This window comes from Enhydra lutris, unplaced genomic scaffold, assembly GCF_002288905.1.
Source record: "Enhydra lutris kenyoni isolate GAN:26980312 unplaced genomic scaffold, ASM228890v2 scaffoldscaffold12, whole genome shotgun sequence".
NCBI classification, from domain to species: domain Eukaryota; kingdom Metazoa; phylum Chordata; class Mammalia; order Carnivora; family Mustelidae; genus Enhydra; species Enhydra lutris.
The window spans coordinates 45744883-45757760 of record NW_019154096.1 but is presented as its reverse complement, the minus strand read 5'-3'; the positions used below and the strand labels follow the sequence as shown (position 1 = coordinate 45757760).

Here is a 12878-nt window from a genome sequence, read left to right as displayed (position 1 = left end):
CTCAATCTCAGGACCCCGGGATCATGACCTGAGCTGAGGGCAGACGCTTAATGACTGAGCCACCCCAGCGCTCCTGTTCTGTTCTTCTATATCCTTCTTTTTTTCTTTAAAGATTTTATTTTTAAGTAATCTCTACACCCAACATTGGAAAACCCGAGATCAAGAATCACATGCTCGACTCACTGACCCAGCCAGGCGCCCCACCACTATATCCTTTTTGCGTGCTGGATCTGTCAATTACCACTAAAGATATACTGATGCCTCCAAGTATGATAGTGGATTTGTCTATTTCTCCTGCAGTTCCATCAGTTTTTGCCTCACATATTTGGATGCTGTGTTGTTAGCACATACATCTTGGGAACTGTTAGGTCTTCTTGGAGAACTGATCCTTTTATCATTATGTAATGCCCCTTTTTATCTCTGATAATTTTCCTTGTTGTGAGATCTGCTTTGTCTAAAATTAATATAACTATGCAGCTTGCTTTTGTTGTTGTTGTTGACAGTGGTGATTCTGGTGAGTGGCTTTGGAGTAGAGAAGTTTTTTTTTTTTTAAGATTTTATTTATTCATTTGTCAGAGAGCATGAGTGGTGAGTGGTGAGGACAGGCAGAGGGAGAGGGAGAAGCTGAGCAGAGAGCTGGATGCGGGGCTGGATCCCAGGACCCTGAGATCATGATTGGAGCTAAAAGCAGATGCTTAACCATGTGAGCCACTCAGGTACCCTAGAAACTTCATTTTTTATCTTTGAAAAAAGTTTTTACAATCATGTCAGTTGAAAGATGCTCCTTACTCCCTGTCAAGAACACAAGTCTCCAGGTCTTATACCATCTAAACCTGAGAGTGAATTCCAAATTTGGTCCTCATTCAGCCCAGGAGTCTTGATTCCCTGTCCCCTCCTCCCTCAGACCCAGGAGTCTAGCCTTCCCACCCCTGCATTCAGGCTCCAGCCCCACCTCTCACTACCCTGCAGCTTTCTTTTGATTTATGTTAGCATAGTATATCGTCATCTCTTACTTTAAAAAAAATATTATTTTAGAGAAAAAGAGTGCAAGCGGGGAGAGGGGCAGAGGGAGAGACTCTTCAAGCAGACTCCCCCTTGAGTGTGGAGCCCCAACGTGGGGATCTCATGACCCATGAGATCATGACCTGAACTGAAACTAAGAGCTGGATGCTCAACCAACTGAACCACGCAGACATCCCTTCATCTTTTTACTTTAAAAATTTTTGAATTTTTAATTGTTAAAGCCACATAACACAAAATTTACCATCTTAACCATTTCTAAGTATACAGTTCAATAGTGTTAAGTATATTTACTATTGTACAATGAATCTCCAGAACTTCTTTAATCCTACAAAACTGAAACTCTATACCCATTAAAAAACAACTCCCTACTTCCTCCTCCTCAGGCCCTGGCAACTATCATTCTTTTTGTTTCTATGAATTTACTTACTCTAACTACTCTAGATACTTCATTTAAATGAAATCATAAACTGTATTTGTCTTTTTATGACTAGTTTATTTCAGTTAGCATAATATCCTCAAAGGTTCAGCCATGTTGTAACCTATGTCAGAATTTTCTCCCTTTTTTTTTTTTAAAGATTTTATTGATTTATTCAACAGAGAGAGAGAGAGATCACAAGTAGGCAGAGAAGCAGGCAGAGAGAGGGGGGGAAGCAGGCTCCCTGCTGTGCAGAGAGCCTGATGTGGGGCTCCATCCCAGGACCCTGAGATCATGACCTGAGCTGAAGGCAGAGGCTTAACCCACTGAGCCACCCAGGCGCCCCAGAATTTCCTCCCTTTTTAAAGGTAATATTTCTTTTTTTTTTTTCTAAAGATTTTATTTATTTATTTGACAGAGAGAGATCACAAGTAGATGGAGAGGCAGGCAGAGAGAGAGAGAGAGAGAGAGAGAGAGAAGCAGGCTCCCTGCTGAGCAGAGAGCCCAATGCAGGACTCGATCCCATGACCCTGAGATCATGACCCGAGCCGAAGGCAGCGGCTTAACCCACTGAGCCACCCAGGCGCCCCTTTAAAGGTAATATTTCATTGTTGGTACCACATTTTCTTTATCCATTTATCCACTGATGCACTTTGATTGCTTCTACCTCTTGGGTGTAGTGGATAATGCTGCTATGAAAATAGGTGTGGCAAATATCTCTTCAGGATCCTGCTTTCAATTCTATTGGATACTTAGAACTGCTGCGTCATATAGCAATTACATTTCCAGTTTTTGAGGGAGCACCATACTGTTTTCCATAGTGGTGGAACCATTTTACTTCCCACCAGCAGTGCACAAGGGCCCTCCTTAATCCCTGTTTCACCTCCTTAATCCCGTTTCACCCATCCCTCCACCCACCTCCCCTCGGGTAATCATCAATTTGTTCTCTCTAGTTAGTCTGTTTCTTGGTTTGTCTCTCTTTTTGTCCCCCCTTTAGTTCTTTTTTTCCCCTTAAATTCCACTTATGAGTGATATCATATGTTATTTGTCTTTTTCTGACTTATTTCGCTTAGCATTATAGTCTCTGGCTCCATTCAAGTCATTACAAATGGCAAGATTTTATTCTTTTATGGCTGAATAATATTCCATTATTTATACATACCACATCTTCTTTATCCATTCATCTGTTGATGGACACTTGGACTACTTCCATAGTTTGGCTGTTGTAAATAATGCCGCAGTAAACATGGGGGAGCATATAGCCCTTTGAGTTGGTTTTTGTATTATTAGTATTATTTTGAACAGTTTTCTATTAGATCAGTTAACCACAAAAAAAGTTAAAGGTGTTATTTTATCTTCATTTATTCCCTTTCATGTTTTCCTTTATGCAGATCAGAGTTTCTGACTTTTACCATTTTCCTTCTCCCTGAAGAATTTTTTTTTAATTTTATTATTTATTGGACAGAGATACAAGTAGACAAAGAGGAAGGCAGAGAGAGAGAGAGGGATAAGCAGGCTCCCTGCTGAGCAGAGAGCCCGATGTGGGGCTCCATCCCAGGGTTCTGGGATCATGACCTGAGCTGAAGGCAGAGGTTTAACCCACTGAGCCACCCAGGCACCCCTTCCCTGAAGAATTTCTTTCAATACTCCAAGGTAGGTCTGTTGGTGACAAATTCCCTGTTTCTGTCTGAGAAGGTCTTTATTTTTCCTTTTTTTTTTTTTTTTTTTAATTTTATCAGAGCACAAGCAGGGGAGTGGCAGGCAGAGCAGGCAGAAGGAGAAGAGGCTCCCTGCTGAGCAAGAAGCCTGATGCAGGACTCAATCCCAGGACACTGGGATCCTGACCTGAGCCGAAGGTGGAGGCTTAACCACCTGAGCCACCCAGGTGTCCCTCTCCTTCATTTTAATTTTTTTTAAGATTTTATTTATTTATTTGACAGACAGAGATCACAAGTAGGCAGAGAGAGAGGAGGGGAATAGGGCTGACTCTCTGCTGAGCAGAGAGCCCCATGAGGGACTCGATCCCAGGACCCTGGCATCATGACCCAAGCTGAAGGCAGAGGCTTTAACCCACTGAGCCACCCAGGGGCCCCCCTCCTTCATTATTTTTTTTTTTAAAGATTTTATTTATTTATTTGACAGAGATCACAAGTAGGCAGAGAGGCAGGCAGGCAGAGAGGAGGAAGCAGGCTCTCCGCTGAGCAGAGAGCCCGATGTGGGGCTGGATCCCAGGACCCTGGGATCATGACCTGAGCTGAAGGCAGAGGCTTCAACCCACTAAGCCACCCAGGTGCCCCCTCTCTCCTTTATTTTTATTTTTATTTTTTTTTTTTTAAGATTTTATTTATTTATTCAACAGACAGAGATCACAAGTAGGCAGAGAGGCAGGCAGAGAGAGAGAGAGGAGGAAGCAGGCTCCCTGCAGAGCAGAGAGCCCGATATGGGGCTCGATCCCAGGACCCTGGGATCATGACCTGAGCTGAAGGCAGAGGCTTTAATCCACTGAGCCACCCAGGCGCCCCTCTCCTTTATTTTTAAAGGATAATTTGCTCTACACAGACTTGTAGGTTGGTGGGGTTTTTACTTTCACCACTGAAGATTTCACTCTACGCTTTTCTTGTTTGCCTGGTTTGTGAAGAAAAATCTGATAAATCTTTATCATCGTTCCTTTCTAAGGTTAGGAGTATTCCTTCTCCAGCTTCTTTCAAAATTTGTTGTCTTTGACTTTCTGCAGTTTAAATATGATATGCCTAGGTGTATATTTGGGTATTTATTCTGCTTGCTGTTCTCTGAGCTTCCTGACACTAATTTTAAAACCCTCTCAGTCATTTTTACTCTAAAATCTTTCTTTTCTCTTTTGATATTCCATTATGCATATGGTACACTGTTTGTAATTGTCCCTCGGTTCTTGGATATTGTCTTTTCCTTTTTTAAAGACAAAAGGAATAGCATGGAGGACATTAGAAGGGAAAAATGAAGGGGGGAAAAGAGCGGAGTGGAAGACAAACCATGAGAGACTGTGGACTCTGGGACACAAACAGGAGAGTTTTAGAAGGGAGGGGGTGGGAGGATGGGTGAGCCTGGTGACGGATATCGAGGACACGGATTGCATGGAGCACTGGGTGTTATATGCAAACAGTGAATCATGTAACACTACATCAAAAACTAATGATGTACTCTATGGTGACTGACATAACACAATAAAAAAAAGATTTTATTTTTATTTGTCAGAGAGAGAGAGAGCATAAGCAGGGGGTAACAGCAGATAGAGGGAGAAGCAGGCTCCACACCGAGCGGGGAGCCTAATGTGGAACCGTGTCCCAGGACCCTGGGATCATGACCCGAGCCAAAGGCAGATGCTTAACCAACCAAGCCACCCAGACGTCCCATCTTTTTCATTATTTCCCTTTCTCCATTTCAGTTTGTGAAGTTTCTTTTGACATATCTTCAAGTTCACCTGACTCAGTGTCAAGTCTGTTGATGAGCCCATCAAAGGCATTGAGGTATTTTCATTTGTTACAGTGCTTTGATTTTTAGCATGTAGTTGTAATTTTGTCTCGGGTTTCAGTTTCTTGGTCATTTCTCATCTATTCTTGCATGTTGTTTGCATGTTCCATTAAAGCCCATGGCATGTTAATCAGTTATTCTGAATTTCGGGTAATTCCAAAATCTTTGCCATAGAGGTCTAGTAGTGTTGCTTGCTTTGTCTCTTCATTTCGTGTCTTTCTTGCCTTAGCATGTTTTGTAAATTTTTGTTGGAAGTTGGACAGGAATGATCAGTGGGCCTTTAGCGTAAGACTTTATCTGCGTTAGGTTCTGTTTAATGTTTGCTGTAGTTGTGGGTGTTGCAGGCTTCAAGTTCCTCTATGCCTTGTTTTTGTCTTCCTCTTGCCTTTGGGTTTCCCTAGAAACTTTTTAAGTGACAATTACTGAGATATAAGTCACATACTATACAATTCACCCATGTTCAAGTGTGTAATTCACTGGGTTTTATGTCTTCAGACATATGCCACCATCACTACAGCCAATTTTAGACCATCTTCATCACCTCAAATCACCTATCACCCACTTATACCCTGTACCACCCTATACCACACTCCCAGCGTTAAGCAATCATTAGTTTTCATCTCTGTAGATTTCCATTATGGATGTTTCATCTGAATGGGATCATGGAATATGTGGTCTTCTGTGACTTCTTTCACTTAGCGTGTTTTCAAGGTTCATCAATGTTGTAGCATGAATTGGTACTTTATTAATTTTTGTGGCCAAATAATCCATTGTAAGAATATACCATATTCTGTTTATCTGTCAGTTAATGAGTATTTTTTTTGTATTCTTTACATCTTTTATATGTTGTTATAAACCTCTGTGTACAAGTTTTTATATGAACATGTTTTTATTACACTTGGGTAAATTCCAAAGAATGGGATTGGTGGGACATCTGCCAAGTGTATATTGAACTTGATAAGAAACTGCCAGACTGTTACAAAGAGGCTGTATCATTTTGCACACCACATAGCAGTGTATGAGAGTTCCAGCTGCTTTGCATCTTTGTTAACAGTTTATATTGTCAGTTTTTACATTTTTGAATTATTCTCATAGGTACGTAATGGTGGTGATATACCACTACACTGGCACATCTTTTCACCTGTGTATTTGGCTTCCTGAGAGATCTTCTTTGGTAATGTGCCTGTTCAAATCTTTGTTTTTTAACTGGGTTTTTTAAGGAGCACCTGACTGGCTCAGTCAGAAGAGCATGCAACTCTTGATCCTGGGGTTGTTTGAGGCCTCTGCTGGGTGCAGAGGTTACTTAAAAACAACAAAAACCTTGGGTTGTTTACTTACTGAGGTTTGGGAGTTCATTATAATTTTCTTGATATATTCAGGATACAAGCCTTTTATCAGATGTGATTTGGAAATATTTTCTCCCTGGCTCTTCATTTTTTCTAAAGTAGCTTTCAAATAGTGGAAGCTTTATTTTTCTTAAAAAGTATGATTTATATTTTTTTTCTCTATGGATGTTTTTGGTATCCTAAGAAATCTTTTGCCCAATGCAACATTATAGAAATTGTTTCTTCCAAAACTTTATCACGCACATCCATGATTAATTCTGAATTAAATCTTGCATGAGGTATAAGGTATGTCTGGGGTTGTTGAGGTTTCTTTTTCAAGCGTGAATACCCACACTTTGAAAAGATTATCCTTTCTCTATTTTATTATTGCTTTGGCACATTTATAGAAAAAATTGACTATATAAAGTGTGAGTATATTTGTAGGTAATCAATTCTGTCCCATCGATCTATCTTTGATGCCAATACTACACTCTTGATTACTATCCTGTTTATAAACTTTAAAATCTAACAACTATTATATATATATATGGGTCTTCCAACTATTGCTTTTCATAGTTTTTTTTTTTTTTAATTACTCTGGTTCTTTTGCCTTTCCATATGAATTTTAGAATTTGTTTATTGACTTCTACAAAATACCCTGATGTAATCTTGATTGGAACTGCTTTGTTGTCTATAGTTTAGTCTGGAGAGAAGAACTGAAAACTTAACAATACTGAATTTTCAAGCCATTACATTTTTCAAGGTCTTTTTGGTTTCTTTCATCAGCATTTTGCAGTTTTCAGCAGATTTTTTTTTTAAAAACCAGATTTTATAAGATTTATACCTATTTCATGGGATTTGGTGCTATTATATAAATGTGTTTAAAATTTTCCATTTCCAATTTTTTATTGCTAGTATATAGACATACAACTTTTTGTATATTGATCTTGTATCCTGCCAACTTGCTAAACTCCTTTACTTCTAGTGGGGTTTTTTTGTTTTTTGTTTTTTGTTTTTTGGTAGAGTCTCTGGAATTTTATATAATCTATATAATCATCATATGCTTTTTTTTATGGCTTTACTGCACTGGGTAGGACCTTAAGTATATCTTTCATCTATCCTTATGCCAATACTATACTCTCTTGGAAGAAGCAGACACAATATAATTATTTCCTGAAATTTGCCAGGACTTGCATTATGGTTCTGCATATGGTTAGTTTGGCACATATTCCACAGAAGCTACCAAAAAATGTATTCTGGAGTTGTTGGGTATCTCTCTCTACATATGTCCATTAAGTCATGTTTGTTAATTATATTAAAATAATCTATATCCTGCTGTTTTTTTCCCCCTGGTTTGCTTGTTCTACTGAAGAAGGTGTGTTAAGATCTCTTATCGTGATCTTTGAGTTGTCCATTTCTTTTTTGTAGTTTTGTCCATTTTTGCATCTTGGATTTTGAGGTGTGTATCAATCTGGAGTTGTTATAACAGCTTCACTGGATCACATCAGCATGAGATACTCTTATTACAAGTAATAGCATTTACCTTGAAGGGTACTTTTTTTGAAATTAATGTACTGTACCACCTGTTGACCTTGGTATCCTCCCTCCTCAGTGGTCTTTGAGCTTCTCCCTTTGTTTGGCACAGAGTAGAAAATGATGAAAAAATGATACTCAGATGACTGCCATTTAATTTTCTATTTTTCAAATGTGAGATAACCATATAGGTGATTTTGTATTTTCCCAGTGTTTCATTTTTGCCTGTCTTTTGTCTTTATATAAATGGATGCAAACTATACATTTTATCATTCACCCTCACTTTAGAAATTTTTTTTTTTTAAAGATTTTATTTATTTGTCAGAGAGAGAGAAGGAGAGAGAGCGAGCACAGGCAGACAGAATGGCAGGCAGAGGCAGAGGGAGAAGCAGGCTCCCTGACGAGCAAGGAGCCCGATGTGGGACTCGATCCCAGGACGCCGGGATCATGACCTGAGCCGAAGGCAGCTGCTCAACCAACTGAGCCACCCAGGCGTCCCTCATTTTAGAAATTTATCCATGTTTTCTTACACATTGATTTTTCCCTGCTGTATAGTATTTCATTATGTAAATAACTCCCCGGATCTTTTTCAGTCTTACACCTTCAAATATTATCTTCCAAATTTGTTTCTAGTCTTGACCTTTTGAGCTCTAAATTCCTGTAACCTGCTATAATCTAGACTCTGCTCATCATTTCTACCTTGTATGTAACAGAAATCCCAAATTTAATGACCAAAAGACAATTCCTGATTTCCTAATCCTTCTTCTCTCCCAGATTTCCTCCCTTTTTAGTCTTTATCTTCCCATCACACCACTGTTGTGCAAGAACCCAACCAATATGGAAACACATCTGGTTTTATGTTGAGGTATAGGCAGGAGGACAGATTGACTTGAGTGGGGTAAATATGGAGGCATATGATTTAGAGAAAATCAGAGAGGCAGGAGCCAGAACCTGTAAGCCCTGTAGAACGTGATAAGAAGTTCACATTCAGTGTGTTAGAGGAAGCTACTGGAGGATTTGGCAAGCAGGGAAGACCAGCTAGGAAACAGAAGTTCAAGAGAGTTGAGATGATGGGAATCTTAGAAGCAGTAATGGAGAAAGGTGAACAAATTTTAAAATTTATCGTAGATCTAGAGATGGTACAACTGGCTGATGGACTGGATGCAGGGATGTGCAAGACACCGATGTAGGTCAAAGGTGACTTCTTGTCTCTTGTCCCATAATCTCCCTTTCCTTCTGGACCCTATTTAGTGTAATATGCTTTCATTCCATCTTCCAGGATTTTTGCCAGCTCTTTCATAGTTTCTATTAATTCATCTCTATATCCCATTGTAGGTGATGTTATAAGATCAATCTCACAATTCAAAGTTTCTCCTGTTGTGTCAAATCTGTATTGATAATTACCAAATTTTCAATTCTAGTATTCATTTATGGATCTTTCTGAAATTTGCCTTTTTTATAATTTATTTATAATAATTTATAATTTATATTTTATAATTATATAAAATATATAAAAATAATTATATTTTTTATAATTATCTTTATGGTTGTTCAGATTATTCTATTTGTAGTTAACTAAAATCTATTTGCATCTACTGACTTTTCTTCCCAGTAGTTCACTGCCTCCTATAGACTGTCTGTGTAAGCTTATATCTTAGAATCTTTCCCCCCATGGTAGTCTAATGGGACCTTAATCTGAAACTGTTGTATTTGCTTCTGCTAGGGTCCCAGAATTGTTTTCTTGATTTATGGTTCCTACAGTAAACACTTAGCATAAACCCATAAATTTACCCGTGGTATAAGCCTAGGACTCTGATTTCTCGTAGACTGTTTCCAGACTGATGGACAATTTATGCAAGTCCCATTTGAATACATGAGCTCTATGAGGCTTTATAAAGGGAATCAAGTTATAGCTCCATTTTCTGCTAAAGCCTGAAATCAAGTTTCTTGTCCCTACATAGGATCTCAGCCCCTACATTCTTCAATAGAACTTCACTCGTTTGAGGGAATCTACCACACACTGGCAGGAATTCTGTCTTGAAGTAGGCAGTTTTTGTCACCTGAGAGATGATGACTGACACTGATTTGTGTGAATAGCAAACATTTTCTGTTAAGTGGCAAAACTCAAGTTTTTGCTTTAGATTCACAATGAGTACTCTGATATTTGATAATAGATGTTTCTGCAATCAATTTCACTTTAGATTCCACCAGAGCCAGTATGTATTCTGAGAAACTGAGGTCTACCTTTAATCAGGAGGTACAAGATTGTATTGGGATTAAATATTTCTAATTTCTATTACACTCTTACAGTTACCCCACTTTTGCCTCTATTTTATATAGTTGATAGAGTGTTATTAAAAGTGTTTACTTTTGATAAAAAATAAAATTTAAAAAAAAAAGTGTTTACTTTTGAATTAGCTTTTATAACCACCCAGAAGGAATAAGGCTATACCATACTGGTTCAATTGGTCCCCACCTCAGAGACTTTTACCCTTGTTACCATTATAATAAGCTCTTGTTGAGACTAGAATAGGTTTTGGAGACATGTTTGTGGATATATATGTAACAAAAATTATACCCAGAACCCTAAATTTTAATGTTTCTTTCAATGCTAAAAAATTTAAGATTTTCCTATAGGAAATACTACTGATGACTGATTATTATAGAAAATTTCAAAATGTCAAAAACACCTATAAGGGAACTAGTACAATGGCTATTCATGAACCCATTACTCAGCTAAAAATATTATCAACATTTTCTGATGCTTGTTTTGTATCCCACATGCACACTTTTTTAAAAAGTTAACTACCATATCCTTATCACATCCACAGAATTAACTATAGTATCATATACTGCTCAGTTCAGTTTTCCCTATGTATCCTTATTCCTAAGCTGTACTGCTGCGACTCTAAATGGGTCAATTAACTGAGAACACTTAGTTCTTACCTGTTTAATTTGGAAAGCTGGAATGAGTGATTTAATTTTATACAATTCAAAAGGTTGTTTTTTTAATGTTATAGTCACACTAAGTCTTCCCCTGACCTCCAACCCGTCTTTTTCCATTGAAAGGCAATCATTTTCCTGTCTATGCTTGCTACTAGAAATATTTTACTCTCTGAGAATTTAAACTACCTAAATATCTAACCTTTCAAAGTGGAAAAAGACCTTTAACTTTTGTGAATTCTTCTCCCCTTCCTATTTAATTATATATTGTTACCTACATATTCTTAGAAAACATCAGTTATTATGAGCTATGTTAATTAGCTGACTTATGTAAAGGGCAAATAAAGATTTAACTCAGGTATACCTGTTCAGCTACCCAGTGATATTACGATGGATGTTCTAGATAAGAGTTTCCTTTTGGTCTTCTACAATCTGAATATAAATACTAAATGGTGAAGAAATAACTACTTAGTAAGAAAAAAAGGTGTTAAGCTTTTTTAGAACCCTTATATCTGAACTAATAATTTTAGGCTTTTGCTTTTTCTAGTGGTATTTCCTACAAATAACACACAGTTGCGTATGTTTTACAGTTTCAATCTTTTTATTCTCTGTGGAATGCTAGGTTTAATGTTACAGTATGGTTGTCAAAGCTACTGAAATGTGACAAATGTCCATGTCTAAATGCTGCAGAACAGTATAACTTTAATGATTTTAAACAAAAAAGTTGTTACTTTACAGCTGAGGTCTGATGGTTTTTAAACCGATGCCTATGTGTATGGCCAGCCACAAACCCTGGGGATGTTTATTACCTGTACATGTATATACAAATATATCCCATACATAAATATGCACACAGGCACGTATTAATTTATGTGTGAAATTTATAAAATTATATACATACACATACATGCATATCTATATACATATACCCACCCTCACCATTGAGCTCACTTTCCTAACACTAATCAGCTTCATGCCCAATTATTATTGCTGCCCAGTATAACTACATGATTTTAGTGCCAATACCAAGCACCTTACAGGATGCAGGATAGGTATGTCTGTGCATATAGATATGTGTATTTATGTATGTTGTGTATATAAAGGAATTATTTCTCCCTTTTATGCTTCAGTCATGCATTACTACAATAAACAGTCTTTTCACCATAGGTTTTAGAATTCTAAACAGTGTAAAATCTACTTCTGGAAAACTGTATATGTTCATAGTTACAAAAAATATATTATATATATATGATTGAAACCTATTGAGTACATATGTTCTCTGAATCTGGCTATATCCTAGCCATTAGATAAATTAAAAAAACACCCTATTAATAGGATGTTATGATAGCCTTAAATAGACCATTACCTGTATTTAGAATAGTTGATATATTTTAAAAGTTGACAAAATGATGTTAAAGATTTGAAAAACACTATGCATCTGCATTAAATATATAAAGGTTTCCACCAAGGGCCAGGTTCAATTCATTGTCTAAGATTTTCATGTTCCAAGAGTGACCAATATCAGTCATTATTCTTAAAATTATGGCTCATTAAGGCTTTTATACAAAAAAAGCCCTATTTTTAATCATTTATAAAAACAAGTTCTATTTAAAAGAAAAAATGTACATGAACACTAAAGTACTCATGGATATTATCCTGTACAAAGTGACTATGTAAAGATAGGAGGCTCGTTCCCAGTAAGAACACCTCATGGTAGCACATGTAAACCTGGTTTGGTTCCTCTGCTCTGCAGCTATTCAGCATGTAAAATTTAAACCATTTCACATTAACATTTAAATTTAATACAGTGCAAATATTTGAGAATAACTTGTTCCCCCCAGTGAAACAAGAACCAGCGTTATGCTGAATATTCTTCAGATCTATTTACACATTGAGCTAAAAGTTCACCATAAACTTTGAAATTTGCTGAATATCAGCAGAAATGTAACTGAACTAGCAGCAATTGCATTTACAATATTTGATAGTTACTTGAGAGAATGCATAAAATTTTCCAGGCTGTACTCAGAATCATATTGCTCTTGATCCCAAAGATCACTCAGGTTTTCAAGAATTGATTTCATACTTGCTTTTCCGGAAGTAGAGGTGTCAGCTTTTTCTGCTTTGCCATCCTT

The 12878-nt window shown here is 37.3% G+C and overlaps 1 protein-coding gene across 1 annotated transcript in view; it reads right to left on the bottom strand.

Moving 5' to 3' along the window:
• Positions 1-10803: 10803 nt before the first annotated feature.
• LOC111144755 (B-TFIID TATA-box binding protein associated factor 1) overlaps positions 10804-12878 on the bottom strand; it is a 111048-nt gene continuing 108973 nt past the window's right edge. Inside the window, exon 38 of the mRNA XM_022499193.1 lies at positions 10804-12875. Coding sequence (XP_022354901.1) covers positions 12732-12875 — 144 coding nt within the window. The 3' untranslated portion in view covers positions 10804-12731. The remainder of the gene's footprint in view (positions 12876-12878) is intronic.